Below are 23,177 nucleotides of genomic sequence, written 5' to 3' on the forward strand. Positions count from 1 at the left end.
TTTTTTTTGGCGCGCATGAGTCTGGGTGGGCGCTCTTCGAGACAAGACTGCGCCGGCGCATAGCAATTATAATGGTCTGAGATAAAGTACTCTCGGTGGGAAGATGCAGCGTGAAATAGGACATTTTGATGAGTTTTTACTTTTAGGAACAAGTAACAGAATTAAAAAAAAAAAACATTTTGTTAATGTTATTTGTTTACTTCGAAAGTCGTTTTTTATTTACTTTTTTCACAATATAAATTAAATAACTCATAGGTATATGAGTACTTTATATAAGATCATCACAACATCATCATCGAAGTGAAAATATATATAAAAATATAAAAATAAAAATTACCGTCACAAACAGGGCAATTGTAGTGCGTGTGTCGCTGGTGTCGCGGACGGTCGCACGGCGCGTAACATTCCGGTCTTGAGATGGTGACCACGCCGGCTTCGCAGCGCAGCAGACGACCAGCCTCTCCCCACTCGGTATGGGAGGCGTGCTCCGTACCGTTGTACCAGCAGCCTTTGCATCGCGCGCAACATCCCTCCCGAGGCATTACCACCGCGCAGTCGTCCATAGGTCCGCACTCATCCACGCCGCTCCGACACTCGACGAATCCGTTCTATAAAGCAAAAAACAAAACCATTTAACAACACAGTGAAAACGAGTGCTTTTTTATTAGAACACAAAGCAGGATTTCACTTATTAACTTCTAGCTGTTCCCTGAACGCTTGGCGTGGCCCGCATTGCCTTTTGTAGATGTAATTTCAAAAAATTCATTCTTGGCTATTTCAATATGCCAAAAATACATTATGGCCAAGTTTTATACCTATAGGAGCTTTAGTTATGACACATCTCTTTTTTATGCATACCTTCAATCCCCTTGTAAGTGGGAAAACGTAAAATCCGATTGCGGACTTCTACCGAATTTTACCGTTATGTTTTTAGAAATATCATAATACAGAGGTAGTAATTCTGTTTATGGAAATACAGCTGGAGTTTCTTCCTCCAATTCTCCTAGCGTTATTGCTTTCACAAATTTCCCTGATAATTTGATGATGGCGTTCGACACTTTCAAAGCAGAAGTTTCCTTTCGGGGGTCTGAGGCACTAAGCAGACAGTGAAGTTCAGACAGTAAAGAACACAATCAGAACAGGCGGCAGGCTAACCTTGACGTCAATAAAAGATGTAAGCCGTCGTACTTTGAATGAATAATTTTTGGATTTGAATTTAAAACCAACAGAGGTGAAATTAAATGAAGTCCTAATATTATTATATCTATTGCCTTCCATTAGCAGTTCGTAGTGACAGAAATTGTTATCTGATGATGATTCGTTGTTAAAACCGTTTACCAGATTCTTTAAAAAATCATATTTAATTGTATAATTGAGATCGATTACTTCAGAATTCTTTCTTTCGTTTATACTGGGTATAGCGATTTGTTGTTTCACCTTCAGTTATTTAAACAATCACGACGCAATGTAATTGTTACTTCGATGTAAAATTTGTGCATCATATTAAATACTCGTATATATTGTTTGTGACACTATATTTATAAGTGCAACCTTTTTAACCACGCAGAAGTTCAAATAAACAATTATTGTTAACAGGACCACGCTAATGTTTTGTCAAATAGTTTATCTTGTAGTCCTAAACTACTTGCGGCTTTTAGCTAACGCGTAACGATTCCACATACAAGTGTCAAATCATGAATTGCATAAATAATGTAATTGTCCGAGCCGGGGCTCTCTAAGAACCCTGAGTTTAGTTACTGTAAAAAATTATTATAAATTATTTGAATATTTACAATTTTTATGCGCTGAATCGCTAAAAAACTTTGCTGTGCACGGTAGAACTGAAGAGGTTTATAGTTATCGGCAATGTAAAAAGTAAAAGAATCAGAGATCGCGTTTTAAATTGCATCAGTAGACCATGTGGGTCTGCTGACGCAATTAAATAAGCGTGTAGTACTACTCTATACGACTATAGGAAAAAAATCCTGACAAAAATAGCGGAGACGGACATGTGACGACCCTCAGTCGTGAAGAAACGACTAAGACGAAGACAGAAATCCAGGTTAAGCACAAATCCGGTACAGTTGTAAATTTCCAAGGGAAGCTCCCGTTCAAACTTTAGAAATCAAGTTTGTTTGTTTTTTCAATCATTGTTTGCGCGGGAATTTATTTTACAAAATGATTTCCAAAATAATACTTAGTAGTGTAGTGAATTTTTTGAACGCTCTACATTTCTGGTTATTTACTGTCATATAAAAATATTTTTACATACTTAAATATACATCTTGTAGAGCAAGTTTATACTATTTTATACATTATTAATTAAAAGTTACATATTAAAACTACACGTCACATTTTTTTAACTTTAATTTTATAAGATTTTACGAAACGGAATATACAACGAAAATCGTACTAAATGATTGACAGTTTGCATTAATAAATTCTATTATCTATTAAGTTGAAACTAAAATATCTTTCAAATTTATTCAATATTAATTTAGTAGGGTCCAGAGAACCAGAGAAATTTTAATAACGTCATCATTCAGATTCAATATAATAATATAAAATTATGTACCTGTTAAAAACTAAAGTAATATAGTGCACTTTTAAAATGTTATTATTCATGTTCTATTGATTCAAGTAATTTATTTAGGTTCTCGTACCGGTTATAACGTATAATATTATAGTGAATTTATTTTCCTTATATGCTACTACTTTTATGAGGTGTTACTTACCTTGTTTTTTATTTGACGATAATTAAAAATCATTTTCAACTTTTCAATAATTGGTTGAGAAGATAGGTCAAAGAAATTTACAAAGTAACTAGTTTATTTTTTTTATATAGTTATAGCTTTTATGGACTGTTGAATTAAACACGGTTTCTTTTTCAGAAGTTAAAAAGTTAGACCTTTAAACTTACATCTTGATGTAAAATAATACATCTCCATAGCACATCAAAAATAATAACGAAAGGAAAAAGCATCCATTGAAATGATACTCTGTGTGATGATCATATATAATAAAGAAAAACTCTTAAGCCTCTACCCGAAGTGGCCAGTAATACGCAGTATATCGTTTCGAACAACTGTAATTCATAAACTCTAAAATTTTTCGACAAAGTAATATATTTCTTCAATTATACCTAATATACTTACTTTCTTTAATATAATTGCCAATCTTCATTACTACTAATCACAACCACATACATAAATAAAGAATGTCAAGTACGCCCATTGACATTGAGTAAAATCAGTAGTTCGAATCGATCGAATCGATTCAATTGAGTTGAATTCGTTCGTAACGTTATCCTTTAGACTTTAATTAACCTGATGAATTAGATTATTTTTACATATAATTACTCAAGTTAATATACATTTAAATGCGAATTTAATTTGTAAAACATAATAATAATTGAAAGCTTGCTGCAAAGTCTGATATTATCCAGACACCTTATTTATAATAATTATGAATGTTTTCAGTAACTTACTTAAAACCTTATCGTTCAAAAAATATCGTGATGAGTCACTACATTGGTGAAAATCTTATATACATGTTATATTATACATTCCTATTCATTTCTTCTCTCCATATACTGGTATTCAGTAAGAGTGCAAAGGCTTTCAACTGCTTGATATAGTTTTAATTGAATTCAAAAATGTTTAAGTTATGGTAGTAGAAAACTGGATCATTTAAAATGTTAATTTACAATGAACGGCATTGGTTAACAGATTACAAGTAACGAAATTATAGTATTTACAGCAATTGATACATTGCGTAAACTGCTTACTCGCTCTTAACATCTAATGTTATAAATGAATAATAAAGAATTTCAATCGTAAATACATTAATGTAATCTTTAATTACTAATGTTTTTTTACGGAATTAAATATTTACCTAAAAAAGTAATGACAGACACATGATAAATACAAGAAATAAAAACAAACTCAAAACGATTAAATTTCGTCTTCAAAAGTTAACAGATCCCTCATGGGCCTTAGTGCATCTATATACAATAAAATTTCACATTCTATCTTAAACCATTCTTTTCTTAATTTTAAATCTAAAATTAAAAGTATGTGGAATTTGGTTTGTTGACTGATTTACATTGTTGATATTATAATTTACGCATTAAACATTATTAAATTTCAATTGAAAAGAACAACTGTTGAGTTTCTTGCCGGCTCTTCTCAGCAGATCAACATTCGGAGCCGCAGGTAACTTATTACTTATAATGATTAAATAATTGACGATACGAAAATTCTTGTAAGTGATTATTCGAATAAATAAATTTGGAATTTTAATAATTTTATGTTATATTCGTGAACTTTTCCGTACATATAAATTTATATGTGTATGACAAGTGTAAACACAAGATTACTGAGGGGCTTATTAGTATATAATAGGGCCGTTAGACCAACGCCAAGGCGACGCGCACGTGCGTCGTCGACGTCTCGCAACCGTTGCTCGGGGCCATGGACACATACAAATTAGGACGCCCCAATGTTTGGTGTTAAAACGTTTGATAAGTTTACAGATTTGTGTCAATATTAACCGTTAATATTGATCATGTCTGCCAACTTAGACGATACTAAGTCACTGGAATTCTTTGGGAAAAATATATTTATTTCCGCGTTACAACAAATTATCAATTATATTGCTTCATGCGATGCTTACGACTATTCGCTACTTTAATTTCTTCTGCCTTCATTAAGCGTCTTCCGAAGACTTAACAACATCATCTGTTCACTTTATGATTGAAGGTTTTTCGCTTGCCGTTCCGTGGTCACTACTCCAGAACCTCCAAGGCCCTATCGGCTATCTGTCTTGCGTGTTGTGTGGCCTACTGCACTATAACTTAAAATCGCTTACGTTTTATTTTCGTTCGTCTACAAATCTCCTCATTCTTGATTCTGTTGTCTCTAAAAAAAAATGACAAGACCATCCATTGTACATTATTAAGTTATCATACCGTACATATATATATGTGTGTGTGTGTGTGTGTTTGTCTCTTTGTAACTTGTACAATAAAGAGTAATAAATCAATTCTTTTTTTTTAGAAAACTGAGTTTACTAACTTGAAACTTAACAGAAATATTCCTTTTGCCAAGTAGAGGTCAGTTAAGAACGAATGAATTTCAAAGTTGTTGAGGAGGGCGCTCATTAAGTCCGGCCATTAAGGCGGGCGCCTGCAGGTTATACACTATTTTATATGTTTGCAATCCCAATCCATGTCTTTTTCAAGCAGAACAAAAAGGCAAAAATGTGTGTTATCCGCAAAGAAATGTATTTTAGGTGGGTATGTTTTTAAATAATGTAATAAACATAAAAATTAAAAAAAAACACTACTGTATCTACAAAAATTCACTTGCTGTAAAGAAACAAGGCGTAGTCAGATTGTAATAAATCGCCGAGGTCACCTACGCACTCGTGTTTAATGTGTTTCGATACATCGGCCAAATTTCAGGAGCGGCTCTTTGAACTAGGCCTCAAATAACGAAATATTTACATTGTACGTTGGATAAAAATAAACTCGCTCGCCACAACCTGTCGACTGGCCATTACTTATTTTAACGTTCTACCCATAAAGCAGAACAGGCCACTACACATAACTCTACAATATAATTTAATAGGGCATTCAATTAGGTTACAAACTACAATAAATTCCCTAACGTCTTGCTAACATGTTGAAATCGTTTTTACACTGCATTTTATTGTGTTTTGTGTACTTTTTAAAATGAAATAATATAAATATTCATTACTAATAATAAATAATATTCGCCAATTCAACTAACAATTTTTAGTTTCCTGAGACTCTACCGCTTTAAAGATATATATACTCCTTTCAGAAACCTTAAAGTTAAAAGTATTAGGTAACTATATCGTTTTTTACAACATATAAATTGAATAAATTTAAAAATTTCCAATACACGGGTTCTTAGCCACGAGTGTAGCTTATTTATAGAATAGTGTGAACTTAAAGAGTCGTGAGTAGGATTCTTTGCCTCGAGTTTATTATACGCACTGTGTTATCGACAAATATGATTATTGTGCAAATTTATTAGAGATGTATTGGAGAGAGCTATGCTTTTTACATACAAAGATACTATACGAGATCGATTCAGACATAAGAAGATTTATCCCAGCGGGTTGGTAAGTAGAAGTGGTAATGGGCGAGCCGAGTAGAACAGATGGCGAGGGAACGATGGCCACGGATCGGCAAGCGTACGGTAGGGCGACCACCCGACAAACATTTAGTCGACAAATTATTTAGTCAAAGACGGTGAAAGACCGAAAACTGGATGCAGACCGCTTCCATCCGGTCCTGTTGGAAATCTATGAAGAAGACTTGTAATGATGAGATTTGTTTATTATGATTAATGTATTAATTAGATTTTTTGTAAAACAATATTGTAGTTTACAATTTAGTATTGTTTTACAATACTGGATACCTATAAATTTGACAAATATTAATGTATAAATTTTCTTCATACATCAACTTTCGATGTCGATAACTATAAATAATTTGATAACATTTAAGATTTGCCTTATAAGTAAATGATACCTTGACGTTTACTCCTTGTAAACACGATAAAAATAAATATTTAAAACACAAGAGGCACTTTAAACGTAAAGATCAAAGTAAATTTGACCACGTTATCGATGTTTTGCGCACAAAATGCAAAAATATTTATTATGATCAAAGAGATATTTTTTTAGAAATTAAACGGCAAATGTACGTGACAATTGTGCAATTTTCACAAGTTATGTATGTTTGAATAAGTTTTAATAACGTTGTGCAAAAACCTCTTGCTTGTAAGAATTCTGTGAAGAGTTCACAAAATACTTAGTTTGTGGTTTGATAATATTTGCATTGATATAATATTCAATAATATCAGTGATTTTAAAGCATTTGCTTACGCTATTCTAACATCACTCAGAAAACGGAATGTAACATACATTAATATATAATAATATATAAATAAAAATGAATCTTCATATGTCACTAAGCGCAAAATTAGAGAACAACTTGACAAATCCCAGATTTTTTTTAATTTCTTCGCTAAGGCAAGAATAAATTTCTTAAAGATAATGGTAAAACTACAATTTTCTTTTTGCATACAAATAACAGAGAAAAAAACACCTGTCCTTAGCTGTCAACCATTTGACGTCAATCGAAATCAAAAAAGAAAAGTTAGGAAGTAAACAAACAAAAAATATTGTGTAACATATTTTGCAATGCAATAAAAATAGATGCACATTATTAAAATATTACAGTACAGTAAATACAAAACCTATTTTGTAAGAAATTAATAAATAAAGTGAATATTCTGAGTGACGTTTTATTTATTTTTTATACGTCTGCTTCGAGATACAACTTTTAACAGTATAGTCTTTTTGGAGCAGCCATTTTTTTAATAATTTTATTTATTATGAATACGTGTCGTGAATAAAGCTTTGCTCGGAATTTCTCGATATCGATTCAGAAATGAGGAGATCCGTAGACGAACGAAGGTGAAGTGGTGAACGACCAGGACCAAGGGCCGGCAAGATCTGCGTACGATATCCACCGACGAGAAGTACAGACCGCTTCCAACAGGTCCTATTGGAAATATTTTAGAAAGGCCTATGTCCAGTAGTAGATGCTCAAAAGCTGAAATAATGATGACGATAATGAATTATCGTATAGTTAATATGTATGATAAATAACCTACTTTAATATTGCAATAGTAATAGAATTATTCCATATAAGGCAAGCAGTACCAACTCAAGGAATAGTAACTATAAAGGAATTATGACGTAGGAGTTGTATGAAGCTAAACTACGTAAGAGCAGTATCTTTGGCGAAACGAGCGTGTAAGTGGGTTATTAATACAATCCGCGTTGGTTAATCTCATTACAATTGTCTTCTACGATTACGCTACGCCGCTCTACGTCACAAAGAACCTTGGTATAATTGCACCGTACGGCGTGAAGATCTTTGTGGGCGTAGTACATACATAAGGTATAAGATAATTCCAAAGTTTTACCACGCTACCGATAGTCCGAACCTAAATTAATCTACCGACCACACACATATAAAATTTGTAATACGTTTTAAAAAGAGTCACGTTACTTCTATGGATGAATTTACGGACCAGAATATTACAACAAAGAGACGCTACGTAATTTTTCAATACCTCTTCTTTCATATCCTCAGTGATCCTGTAACTGTCCACTGTCAACAATTTTCAAACTTGTTCTAAAAATGCTACAGTGTAACAAAGCGAACAATCACTTTTTATTGCATTATATTTGAACCCGTGTACGATTGCAGTACTTCTTAATCTACCAAATTCTTTATAGGCCACGAAACTTCACAGACACTTTTTTGTATTCAAACATGATGTTTGTCCATTTTCAGCTGCGCTCTGTTCAAGCTAGCAGAACGCCAAAGTTACGATTTCTAAAATCATCATCATTACAATCGAGCAGTAGAATATCCATAGCCTCCCATATAGATTTATAATTGTGTCATAATGATCTATGAAGCTAAAACTAGTTAAAAAAAATCTTAGAAAAGTATGAAAAACTTTTAGTTAGTAAAAATCTTGGAAAGAAATTACTCTAAATTCTAGATGTTTGTGTAAGTTATCATAAGAAAAAACGATTAAATTTATTCGTGATTTATATCCTCATGACGTACATAAAAGATCACTATAAATAGTCCGTGATAGGATTCGCCCATAACAGTATTGTCCTATAAAGAATTTAGCAATAAGAATTCCCGCACAAACTTTGTTTGTTGACACTTTTTTATTACTAACAAATGCTAATTTTGCTATGAAATTTACCGCTTTACTGGGTTTGGAAGAATTGAGCTTTCAATGCCTTCATCGATCTGCTTCGCCTAAATATATTTACAGTAACTAAACTCGGGACCTCTTTTAAAACTGTATACTTACTCTACTGGATTGAATCCTGCCAAGCTCTTATATTGGTTCATGGGTTATTTCGGACGAAATGACACTATTAATAAAGCGTTATGTATTTAGATTCAAGAATGCACGAGGGATCCGAATCTTGGTTGGATTGATATAATCGTTTGCCTTTATCAGAAAAAGAACTCGAAGAATAGTAAACGAATTAAACACGTTTTTATATGAATAAACCTACTCTCTATCATATTAATCTAAGAAGTGTCCACGCGCGTCGCTATTGAAGCGTCACGTCGTTTTGGACAACCGCCATGCCACTTCCCGTGCCGCTGATAAAGCAGACACGGAATATCCTCGACGTTTCCTGCTTGCGCAATCCACTGCTATGTTCCACCTTCAACCCGTCACCGTCAATATACATAATAACTATACTATTTTTTTATTAATGGTGCACTTAATTGAATAGAAAACATATTTGTAATAACAAAAATGAGTACAATGGGCGGTATTTGCACGGGACAATTTCTCAACAACTACATATAGTATAAAAACAAAAAGCAATTAAAGGAAAGTCGGCCAGTACATCATACGAAATAGTTTAGAATATAATAAATACAGTTTGATTTACTCAAACAACAAGCTTGTACAAATATTTACTTATATACACGTTCATTTTTAGGTGTGTTTTTTTGTTTTTTTTTTTAAATGAGATATATTTTTCAACTCAGAAAAATAAAATATTAAAAAACACTAATTAAAACATTAAAGCTTTAATATAAATTTAACATAGTAATAATGAAATCAAGACGCATTTTGATACTACTAATTTTTACATGAACATACAAGAAACATATTCAAACGTTTGTGACAGCAACGACAAATCGTATTCACGTTACGTAGAGAAATAAAAATGTGGTTTTATCTAATAACTTCCTTGTTAATTTTATCCATGATCGTCATATACACGCTTTAAACCTCAACGAACTGAATATTATTTTAAATACGTATTATGTCATTATTAAAATTAAATTTTACGAGCATTAATACAAAATATTAGACATTAAGATATAGGGCTCCCGCATAGATTTTCCAAAGGACCGGTTGGAAACAGCCTGCGTCAAACGTCTTCTGACAACATTAACAAGGTTGTCTGTGTACCTTGTATTTGGGCGTCGTACGCTGATCTTGCCAGCACGCGGTTTCTCTCCAAAAATTAAGTTCCAGTTGCCACCTGTTCTACTCGCTATGTCGCCTGACGATTCCACTGAATTATATCGGTTTCCTTTGTTCGTCTACCATATCTCCTCATTCCTGCTTAGATCTTTTTTAAAAAAAAACTCTTATCACTCTAATTAAATAGGAACCTAATTTTAACTTTTTTTACGTTTATATATGTATATCACTTTTCTCTCATACTTAATACTTTAAAAAAATTATCTTGAAGTAAAATAATGTTACTTCAAAATAATTTTATAGTTAATTTTAAGATAACTTTAACAGTTGTATATTGTTAAAAAAATCTTGCATACTAAATTTATAACAATAAATTTTACTTATAGATGCGTAAACACCAAAAAGTAATAACTTAGAAAATTTTATACTGGATTTACGATAGAATTACACCTTAAAAACTTAAAAGAATATGACACTCAAATCTCGATATAATGCCATTTGAGATAAACTTGAACGCTTATAAATTATATTTACTTTACATTAAGCATATTATAAGTCATTATGATTATAATAAAATAAACACGACCCACTTATTTGAATAACGAGCGTGTTCGTAATCAAAATGGAAAATTTGATAAACGTTAAACAATTTTTCCATATAAAAAGGATGCAACATCATATGTTATAATAATGATAACAGTTAAACTAAATGATAATATTAAAAATAATTGAGCGTTAATTATAATAACAATAACATTGATTGCGTTGCAATTTATAGTAATAATGGTATTAAAAATTTCCTGGAAGGATATAACGTATGTTTTTATTTGTCGAATACAGAGTGTTTGATAAATGTGTAGCACATTTGCTGTCATTTAATATTTCGTGCACTCTATCCATCCACAGACAAAGCGTTTTCAAAATCAGATTATTACATGTATATCTTTAAAGCGGATGCCCACGATACATATATGTTTATACTTATGACAAAAGCTGTAACTTAGTGGCTATTTCTGTTTTCTTTTATATATAAAGTTATCTTTGTGTTTTCTTCTGGACCTATAAATATGGCATTATTTAATTGTTTTTATTATAAACTTAGATTTAGATTAGTTCAGTAGCCAAGGCCACTCAAGCTTTGCAACATTTGTATAAATATTATTTAAATTAAAAAATAAATAAAATTTCCCCGCCAGTTTCAGTACGTCAAGATGGGTTATTGTATTTTTAACATATTTTTCAGGTTCTAGAGTGGCAACCACGACTGGTAAACGCGGCGTGGGTAGAACCTCTACTTGGTTGACTGACGATATAGTAAAGATCTTTGGGGGAGGCTTTTGGGAGAGACCAAAAAAAAAGGATAAACACGTCGTACGAAAGTTTAAAATTAGTGTTGATAGTTAACTTCGTATTTTACACTAAAGCAAAATTAATTTAGTTTAATTAATTTCATCACAATAAGTGGATGATTAGAATTACAAGAACGAAATATATAGACATTGGGTGTGCTAAACAAAGACCTCGCTGGTGTTCTTACAGTAATAGAATTGTTTATTTTGATACATCCCATACATCGATATACTTAATTTAGTCCTAAGCTATCGTGCTCATTACAAACTTTGTACAAAATTAAAAGTAATACTAAAAGTAAAATTCAACACAGAGATATGAAGTGATTCATACTTGATGTAATAAAAATACACAATATTATAAAGAAACATATTAGACAAAAAAAAGTGTTAGTTCTAAAGCATTTACGCCTTTAAAGTGTCAACGGGATCGAAAGGCAGCTGATTGGTCAAACGAGCAACAAGATGGAAAGATTCATGGGAAAAGATTTGCTTACTTTAGGCAGCGACCGAGTCATGGAAGTCGATGGAATAGACCTTCACCCAAACAGGGGTATATCCAAAAAATGCATACAAGTTTTTGTAGAGCATTTCATGTCTAGAAATTAAATGAATATTAAGGATATTGAATTAAACCGATTTTTAAATCGTTTTTGTATATTATTCGCCGTCGTTTCAGCCCATAGACGCTCATTACAAGATATAGGTTTTTCCCAAAGATGTCTATTGGGGGGGGGGGGGTTATACCACAATAACCACACTTGACAGGCGGAATGGCGTTGGCAGTGTTGTATTATGATACGCATAGGAACCTCAAAAGCCCAACCTCTAGAAACTTGTGGCAATCCTATATAATTAATGCACAAAGTGTAAATTAGGTAAGATTGTATCTCGGGAATCGAAACCCCAACCTACGCTTGTAGTCCTTTACCCCTGGACTACTACTGCTTTGTTTTTTTTAATTTCGTTAAAAAAAATTATCGCCACGTATATTTTTACGCAAGTTATTTTTAATCTATGGAAACATTTTCGATGCGATATAACCACTTTTATATAATTAAATACAGATAACAGGAGATAGCAAGTTTTTACATTTTCATAATATTTTCGATGCATTCGATCATTAATTGAGGCCGTTAAAACAAATTTTATATTTAGTGATTTTGAATATACTTATCTCACAATTTATATTACTAACAGATTGTCCGGGCGTGGCCCGTTCCTACCTGCTCTATTTGGACACACATTCATACCAACAAGTCGACCATTGTCGCGATAATATACATGATGTCTTAAATAATAACATTAAATTAGTTATTCAAGTTTTATCTTACATTATCAGAGTCCAGAGGTAAACAATAATTTGTCCGTTATCTCAGACAGTTATTGGCACCTTCCAGAACGGCGGCACAAGTGCACATTACTGTATTAATATATGTATGTATAGCTGAATCAATTATCTGTTAATAGATATACAACAACAAAATTTTGTTCACAGAACTCAATGACCCCTATATGTGTAAGTTATGATAAGATTATTTCACAAATAAACAAGATTTAGTCCTCCAATTGCGAATAATATTCTCATTTTAAAAACATTTAAGAATATTGCAAACAAAAAACCTATAGCTATTGCACTATATTATTGAATGAATATTACACAGATTTTATCTATATCTACATCTCATCACGATATTTCTAAAACCATAAGGTCTAGAGGCTTGAAATTTTGGTAGAAATAATCCGTATGCGAAGTGCAAGTCAGCTAAGAGCAGATTTAATAAAATCTCAGCCAAAACGGAAGTTGAAGAGGCATTTATTTAAACAAATACGTATTTCCTAACTATATAGGGATATACCAAAAACTTACAAAAAACAATTTTTTTGTAATTTTTTGGTATATCCCCACTTAAACAGTGCAGCCCACGCAAAGCAAGAGAGGACAGATACTATAAGATATTTGTTAATGGTGTATACAATGTATTAGTATTAAAAAATCTCCAAGCTTCCCTATTAATTTCCCCTGGTAACAAGTATCTAAACGAGGCATCGTCAATTCAACTAGACTACGCAAACTTTCGCAAGTCACTTGGTCGTAAATCAAGTTTGCACATCGGAATTTAACGTCTAAGCGAGGTCGTTCATTTTTTTTGTAAATTCTTATCGAATCGAAAGGAAACAAAAAACACACTAAGTGAAACAATTCATATCGTATTAAAATGTTTTACCTATTTGGAAAGATTTTTTTTTTTATTCAAATATAACGGAAATGCTTGATTTGTATCTAATGTTAACCTATCGCGATGCTCTCGGTTAATCTGCGCTAATTATACTTGTACACGAGTGCTCTTAAAATACCTCGCTGTGTATTATTAGACCGGGTGTATTCACACCGTATGTGTAAAGAAAAACGAACATTTTTTGTGCTGTTCGTGAGTGTGTAATGCGTATTAATATTTAAAATTTCACGTAATATTGTATGCAGAAACTGAGTACAATTTCAACCTTTCAAATCGTCTTTGAGTATACAGTTATTTTCATGGCCTTCATAAACGAGCATTTTAATAAACATGCCTAACATAAAAGTTATTTGATATATTTATATACAACATAACACAGGTAGCTAAAATGAATTATTGTACCGTGTATAATTAAGGAAGAATTAATGATAATAAGCCACATAACTCTTAAATTCTTGTCGAGCGTATCAATAGATTTACAAAGACAAGAAATGTAATAGTCACGGTACAGGTCAGTGAGTAAATTCGACGGTTACCGTAAATTATAACCGAAATTTATTAGATTTTTTGCTATAAAGCAAAACACAAGAACAATATCTAGGATGTGTGGCGTGGAAAAAATACACGTTGCTAGAAGAACCGGTGCGACCACATACCGGACGCGCGCTTGCGGCAAGGCCTCGCCGACACCTGCGCTTGCTGCAGCGCTTTCCCGCTTCGACAACTGCTCCGGCTCCGCTAACCGCTTCCTCTTCATTAATCGCTCCCGTTCCGCGAATCGCTCCTTTCCCGCTAATTGCGGTTATCCCTCCTGCACCGCTAAACGCTCCCGCTCCGCGAAGCGCTCCTTTCCCGCTAATCGCGCTTATCCCTCCTGTACCGTTAAACGCTCCCGCTCCGCTAACCGCTACCTCTCCGCCAATCGCCTCCCGCCCTTACCGCTGCACCTCATCGATTTCCTTTACTCGAGTTATATTCAGCTCACGACAACTACACCACACCCTACTGCCAGTCAATGTCCAATACGCAAGCCGGGTTTAATTACGTGGATGTTACCATATCTAGATCTCGCAATTTAATTGTATAATCTTTTTTTCTTTAATTCTTTGAATGCTCTTTGAGATTATAATTCTTTATGAAATTGTAGGTTAAACACATTCAGGGTTTTATAAATTTTAAAGAATAACGTCAACGTTTTCTATTTATATATACCACTAGCTGTCCCCCATCTACTTCGCGTGGCGAGCACTACCTTTTGTTAGTATACTTACATTAAATCCAATCTTGTTAATTTTAAAAATTCTCGAAAATATATTCTGGTTATGTTTTATACCTACCTATAAGAGCTCCTAGTAGTTCCTCCTCGCGGGTGGAAGTTAGTAAAATCTGTTCGGTAAATTTCGTTTTTATTTTACATCTACTCGACAAAAGGAATATACCTATTAAATTTAAATTCTCTAAATCCTATAATTCCAGAGACAGTCAGTACATAAGTGAAAATCTTCTATTTATAAAGATATTATCTCTTATTTATATACATTATATAAATACGCTAAATACTAAGGTTTGTAGCCTCTTGTCGCACGCCGGAGCACCGAGCGGTACGATTATTACGGGTACTTGACCCAGCAATTTACTTGTAACTATAAAGTACAATTTATGGATTATTAATAGACAGCACTGGCAAGACAAAAATAGATACTTGTTTCACATTGCCACGGCACAAGCACTGAACGGCAATGATGCAAAATTAGAAAGTGTTATAACAAGTCATTGCAATGAAAAGTGAGTTAATTTTTATAAAATTAATTTTCATATTATGTTCTTGATATTTCACGTACTTAGTTGCACTGTGTGATTACGTGTAGATCTAAGGTGAACGTCCAACGTGAAACGTAACAATAATATCACAGCTGTTTTTTTCCGTTAAAAAAATATTTTATTTCATGAGACATACTGAAAGAAGATTGAAATTATAAAAAAAACAACTGAAGTAACTTAACTTACTTGTTATATTTTATACAGCGTTATAGTTGATATAATAATTTATATGAATGGTCTCTTTAAGATCTTTTAAGTGTGCTAACACAAAGTTCACGCCAAAGACGTACAATTCTCCTCTCAATATATAATACATGCTTTTAATGATAACGGTACGCGGGACATATACTATTGCAAAAAGGATCTCTAATATTACAAATATACATTTACTTGTGTTATTCTCACTGTAACATTAATGATATATAAAAACTAGTACAGGGTCCCTTGCAAGTTGATAAAACTTAAAAAATAACTTCTTCGAGTATATATATGCCACCTACGTTAAATCGCACGCGACAAAAAGCCCATTAGGTAAGCAAATGTATATTTTAATACAGTATAAGCGATAAATCTCGCAATGGGCTTTCGAATTCCGCGCAAGTCATCCGACCAGGTGAGATCGGCTGGGAAATACCACACACATATGTACGAAGGTGCACAACCTTACTTACATACATACTGATGTCGTGTCCGCGCCGAATGTGCAGCGATAACGTATTTATTATGTCTTATTTTACGATCCGAGCGCCAGTATCGCCGAGCGGACGGTTCGGAATAAATTACGGAACAAACTTATCGCGGAGGAAAAGAATATCAGAGGAGGATGCAAAAGAGGATAAAATTATAATGGAATGCGAAAAATGTTAGTTTGGATTGTAATTGTCCGAAAGTTCCGCATTGATGGTTTTTGCGAAGCGGACGCCCCGGCTACATCCTAACAGTCCGAAGCGAATCGCACCAGTTTATTCACCGGCAAATATTAATATTTCAAACTAGCTGCCCCAAAACATTTTGTACTGTTGAAAGTTATTGGCCTGATGAATTCTAACACAAAAATAAATAAAAGCCTATTTCAGAGCGATCACTTTAATTATTAAAAGTCGAAATGATTGCTAAAAGTATAAATTTTCTGTTTCGTACACTGCCAGAGTATAATAATAATGTGATTATATTTCCATTGTAATAATTGAACGTGCCTTTATTTGATGTTTATTGACGTCCAATATCTGACAGTTTTGATTTACTCTGTGGTTCTATAGGAAAATAAAAATGCTTATTTGCAATATTACTATTAATTACATTTTTCTCTTATGAGAACCTTGCTCTTTATGACGAAAATAATAAAGAAAAAAGAAAATTACCAAATTAGTCAAGTCGTTTTTAAGTATATGCTTGGCAACTAATTTGGCGATCAACTTTTATATACATAGTTGGTTTATCTATCACACTGTTGCTAAATTCACACGAAAGGGTTTGTAATAAAATTAAAGGAAAAATGACACATAACTTCTAATAATAGAAACTTAAAATACTTGTGATGATCGTCGATAAATAAATATCGACAAAAGATAACTGATAATGAAATTTTCACACAAATTATTTTATCATTGAGATGATTCAATTTCTCATTATCACTAACGACAATTGTATTGTCGTAACAGTGCAACTAAATTGTTTTGTTTATATTTCGCAGCAAGCACTTTCACATCCGTCCATGCGTCAAGTGCCGTTAAACAATCCTCTATACCAATTTTAAATATTAATGTCTTACATAATATACAGCTACGTCACTAACAACGTAAACACACTAGTAATAAATTTAACCTTAATTTTTAATATAAGAAAATACCAACCTATAAAAAATAACAAGGAGCGTCGGACATTTGACACAATAATTCACAAAACCACTAAAAACCAAAACTACGTTTACCTACGTGTACCGCGTTCATGAATATTTCCAATTTTATAAGATTAAAATAGTTATTCATAATGTCCCACTAATTATACTATTGGGTTGGCAACTAAATTATTGCCAAACCATTTCTTTACTTAGAATGAACTATACTTTAATCTGTGATATACATGAAAATGTCTTCAATTTGTCTGACAACTTAAAAATTCCACGCTCGTAGAAAAAGATCATTTACGGCTAAAACAGAGTAAAGTGATATTCTAATTAACATATAGTTTACACTCATTTAAAAAATGCTGAATTATATTTAAAATATTAAAAACCAACGGTGTAATACGGTATAAATACTCGCCTACATATCGGCTTAGAGTGAAAAATTCAATATAAAATATTGATTACACACTATAATGCGTATAATTAAATCAGCTTTTTTATCATAAAATTACAAAAAGAGTCCCGGAACGATTTCGATTATTTATCCTTTATTTTACTAAGAAAATACATATTAGTAAAGTCTGTTAACAATTATTTACTCGCACACGCATATCTACTTCACGGGAAATAATTGCGGCGAGTTTATTACCGCTAATAATACTTTCGATTGATTTTGGTAATGACAATGATTCTACTTCAGTAAAATTTAATTTGACACGTAATTGCTCTTTCTATAGATATAAAAATGAATATACGTCTGTGTGTCTTTACTCGATATATTAAAATACCATACATCCAATCGCCGTGAAAATTTGGAAAATTATTGGGCATATCCCCAGGAAGATTTTTTAAAAAAAATTATTTCACGTTTGGGGTATCAAAACTGCCTTTTTGTTCAGATTTTAATCAGAGGCATAAAACAGCAACACGTGAATGAGTACGCCTAATACAATATAATACACGTTTAACATGAGATCTCTCGGAATTCCCAGAAGCACACGGGGCCACTAATCAAATTATTAGTTATTGTCTAGGTGTGTACCTGTCGCAGGCGGTGCTTTATATTATTATTCTAAACTTGGCGCGTGATAAATTGATTTAGTGACAGTGGCCACCATGTGGGCATACTAACGTCCTTTAAATACGCTTCAGAAACAATTATTATGAGTACAGAGAGTATAGAAGACCGTCTTTGTAGATAATGCGATAAATAATACATTGAAAATCGAGACTGGCTTTGTTATGTACTGGAGACACTATAAAACTTTTGTTTCTATTCAGTTTCGTTTGAATTGAAACATTTTCTTATTTCTCTTCTATCATATTATTCATCATTTTGCTTAGTTTATAAGAAATTCTTTTTTTAACCGTTCTATGACCATAAGAATCTGTTTATTTAAAAAAAATTGAAAAATTTATAGATTTTTTTTAACAGTGTAAATAAATTATTTAATTTGAGCAGTGGTAGCCTTGTGGTAGAGCACGGAGACTTGCGATTATAGATCGCCGGTTCAATTCCCGGGATACAGTCTTATATATTTCACAATTTGTGCATTAATTATATAAGTTTGCCACTGCTCACAAACAAGTTTCCAGAGGATGGGTGTCGCCGTCCGTTACGTACCATAATACCGCACTGCGATCGCCAATCCGTCTGTCGAACGCGGCGATTATGGAGACATAGATATCTTTGGATAGGCATAGGTCTTGCCTTACAGTGGGCGTCTATGAGCTCTGAATAACGATTCTCTCAATATTATAAAAAAAACGTCCGATATTTTAGTATCCAGTTTACTATAATATCTTTATTAATTTACGTTAAATGCTAAAAGATTAAACGAAAGAAAATATCTGTTGTCTTACAATAAGAGACCAATGATTCATTGTATACAAAACGTGAATAATAACTACTTTAGACTATTTTATATAGAATATTTCTAATATGCATTTCATGCTTGTTTTTTTCTAGACGACGCAACAGTGAGTACATATTGAAAAATATATATTAAATATTATTTCTTACCTAAGAAAAAGTTAGTTATATTTTTAAGCTCATTAGTAATGCTATTAACTAAGCCATACCTTACAAATGCAACGGAAACAGCTGCTCCAGTCTTGTTCCAGTCTAGAATCTTGGAGCTTAACGGCCTCTCCTTCGTTTGAACAGGGTGCGCGGTGGCCTTCTGAAATATAGATTATAATAGTAGTACCTTCACTTTAAAACAAAAAAGGTATTTTTATCATCATCATCCACTGCTAGATATGGGTTTCTCCATAGATTTCCAATAAGACAGCCTACATCGATCACCGACTTCACAAGTTCGTCTATCTACCTTGTGGGTGGTCGTTTTATGCTCCGCTTATCGGACCGTGGTCTTCACTCCAGAACCTCAAGGCCCTAGCAGCTATCTATTCTGCTTATTTATTTAATTATGTTTTTTCCTTTTTCACTTATATTTCTGAGGCTGCGTTGACGTTATAAAACGTATTATTATGAGAAACAAGCTTATACAAAATATATGACAGAAAAAAATTGAACTAACATTGTTGCCTTTAATGTTGTGTTTTGGAGCATTTACTGTCCATACTAGAAGCTGCATAGATATTTTTAAACATAGGTAATTGTTTAATGATATTTCAAACAATCAGAAATATCATTCATCACCTACGATTTTTTTTCTTTTTTAACGTATTTTTTTATTGTATTGTCACTAAGCTTTCTGGACACGGATCGTTTACATCCAACGAAAAAAGTTTAATTTAAATTCAACACAGATAGCATAACTGTTATTTACGTTCAAATTAAGATAATGCTCTAACCCATTGACATTTATCCTTTTTGATACAAGGTCACAGATTCTTAATTGTATTGTAAACTTTCCATACGTATAAATAAATATATAAGGTGATTAGTTAAATGTGTAAAAGCTGTAAAGAGGTGAAAGAATAGCACATTTGTCAGTAAAAAGCTTTAAATCCCACTCCGAAAACTGGATAAAGTGATCACTCTAAAATTTGTTACATTAATTAATATTTTATATTGGAATGCAGCATGTTGATACTTTTTTGCAGTACAAAGTCTGAAAGGATAGATAGTAAACAGTAATTGGTTTTAATAGATGACGCGGCGTGAGCAGGCCGCGCTTTGGGGGGACCGACGAAATTGTCAAGGTCGCTGGATGCAAGCAGCGCAAGATCGGCCATTGTGGTAATCTTTATGAGAGACCCACGCCTTGCAGTGGACGTCTAGTGGCTACTGGCTTGGGAAAAGAAGAAGCAGAAGAAGATTCCCAATTTAGGTAAGCCTTTTTTACTACAATGACCATATATAAATTCACAGCAAATAAGGTATATATTTACCGCTGTAAAGTGTTTATACCTACATACAACCAATCAATGAGTATAAACAAGCTGCAATATTTTTTGAGAATATCATAATTTCAATGACTACAGGCTCTTGAGCAATCTCAATCTTCTTTTATGCAGATTACGTATAACGGGAACTCTTTCCAAGATTATTTGTGGCTTTCGATAAATATATCCGAGTTCTCTTTTCATTTTTGTAATATAATATTTAAAAAAAATGTTAGGACATTTAAACACCGATCAGTATTAACTGAAAGAATTACTGAGAAATGCTGTCACCAATTGTTATTCAAAATTAAAAAAAAAAAATCGAGAGAAGTAAAATAAATTTGTATAATATATAATTTTGAATACAATACACATTTTTGTTATAATACATTTTAATACTACTTTGTATACCTTTTAAATATGCAATTTTTTAAAATATTTTGCAGACCGTTTTTTAACCGATCATATTGGAAATCTATAGGGAATGTCCAGGAAAGATAGATTTTTTTAAGTAAAAAGTATTCTTGTCATGAAGTGTCTTCAGCTTTTACAACAAATTTTTTATTTTTAACTAAATCTTTTTTTTAACACCAAAAATAATTTAGCCCGTAACCATCATCATTATCACCATTTCTGAAATACCGTAAAACCAAGAGAAGCCTTTTGGAAATTGGCCTACCCTAAACATATCTTATAGAACAGGTGTGAAGCGGATTGTATTCAGATTTCTCCGACGGCTTTGAAAAGGTCTTCTTTTTACCTTGAGAGTGAACATCCTATTCTTCACTTGCTGTTCGGTAATATCCGTTCCTGAAACTTCAGGTCTCAGCGGTCATTAGTCTAAGTTGGTAATCCGCTGAACTATATCCGTTTCTTTTGTACATCTACTACTAATCAACTCATTCTTGATTTGTTAGCCATAACCATATCGGCCTGGTATAACTGTTCGTATCGGTATGATATAACTGTTTAACTCTTTAAAAGTTACTCAGCATTAATATGTATTTGAATGTTACCTTACTGTTACACAAATATTTTCAAATCCATCAAAGTTAGGCATTAAAGAATGGCGGAATTCGATAAGACTACTTTTTATTTAAAAAAAAATTTAATCAAAACTACAAAAAAGATAAACGAAGGCGGGCTTTTTAATTTTAATTTTATTCAGATTTCCATTGGCCACTAACCAAACAATACAAAAAGACATTGTTTTTATCTCATGACTTCGTGAAATCACTTATTCACCTTTCATTTTGGCGGTGATTAATTTGAAACGGGTTCGGTTATCTCACGCCGGAGACTACATTTAAAAACATATTCGTTTGTAATAAGATAAATATTATAAATTTTAAACTTCGAACAATAAGGGGTTCAACCCGGATTTGAACCCGGAATCGATGTTTCGTCTTTTACAAAAATAACCACGTGTTTCTGTTGTTATCCCTTGCCTGTTATCCTGAAACCCGCTATTATTAAGAAAGTAAACACAATATAAAAAGAAGGAAATAATTTCAAATGAAAACCAAAAAGTCATTATGCTTATACGAAAACCAGTTTAGTGATAATACGCCTCACATTCTAAAAGCTATTTCGAATATGTGTACACAAAAAGTTCTTAATATCTAATTTAAATTTCTTTCGAATAACTTAGCGTCATAGTCCGATTTTTTTTTAATTTACAGTGCTACCGAACTTTTAGCAAATGTTAAATATAAACATTATCCCGGCATGAGTCCTTGATATTTTAAATTAAAATCACGCCAATGTCCAAAGTAAATAGAGACGTACAAACATTTGTCAATCGACAATAAACTTTTGCTTGCTATTTCAAGTTGTGCGGCGAGCGTCGTAAAGACGGCATCCGTTTTAGTTTTACGCCCCTGTGTCGCGACCAGATCACATTTTTACCTTGATTCAGAGCTACGGATCCGCATTCTTATTACGTACCTAGTTGTTTCGGACGCCAATATTAGCAGACTCCTGCGTAAATATTTCTCTAATTGAAGTGGGCTAGCCGAAATGTCGGTTTACATTTTCATTACCATTACTATCGGCACATTATACGCTCGTGCATTCATCAAATGTCTATTTCTAATGATCGTCTTACTTATATGAAAATAAAAAATATTCTAAGGGGTTTCCATCTGTGTACTGACTCATCACGATATCTCTGAAATCATAAAAATTAGAGACTGTAAATTCAGCATTAATATTTTTTTGGTTGTGTTGAAGTCAGTTAAGAAAGAATGTTACAAAATTCTATCCACAAGAATGTTAAAGAGCGTTCATTTAAGAAATGCCTTTTTAACGTGTAGGTCTTCTAGGTATAAATTTATCTTTAATATTATTCGGCCATGTTTACAGTTCAAGAATGGATTTTATGAAAATACACCCACAAAAGGCAGTGCGGGTCATGCGAAACGTATGGGTGCAGCTGGATAAAATGTAAATCTTATTTTGTAACTTCTTATCGTAAACC

General features: G+C 32.7%; 1 protein-coding gene across 2 annotated transcripts in view; it reads right to left on the minus strand.

Annotated features, from left to right (window-relative positions):
* cv-2 (crossveinless 2) overlaps positions 1 to 23,177 on the minus strand; it is a 67,575-nt gene that overhangs the window by 12,360 nt on the left and 32,038 nt on the right. For both annotated transcript variants that reach the window (XM_068773767.1, XM_068773766.1), the window contains exons 3-4: positions 19,427 to 19,527; positions 338 to 608 (exon numbers count right to left, since the gene is read on the minus strand). In XM_068773767.1, the coding sequence (XP_068629868.1) occupies positions 338 to 608; positions 19,427 to 19,527 (372 nt within the window). The remainder of the gene's footprint in view (positions 1 to 337; positions 609 to 19,426; positions 19,528 to 23,177) is intronic.

Source organism: Battus philenor, unplaced genomic scaffold (assembly GCF_028537555.1).
Source record: "Battus philenor isolate CCGP_79_NKW_IND1 unplaced genomic scaffold, ilBatPhil1.0.hap1 SCAF_6, whole genome shotgun sequence".
Lineage (NCBI taxonomy): Eukaryota > Metazoa > Arthropoda > Insecta > Lepidoptera > Papilionidae > Battus > Battus philenor.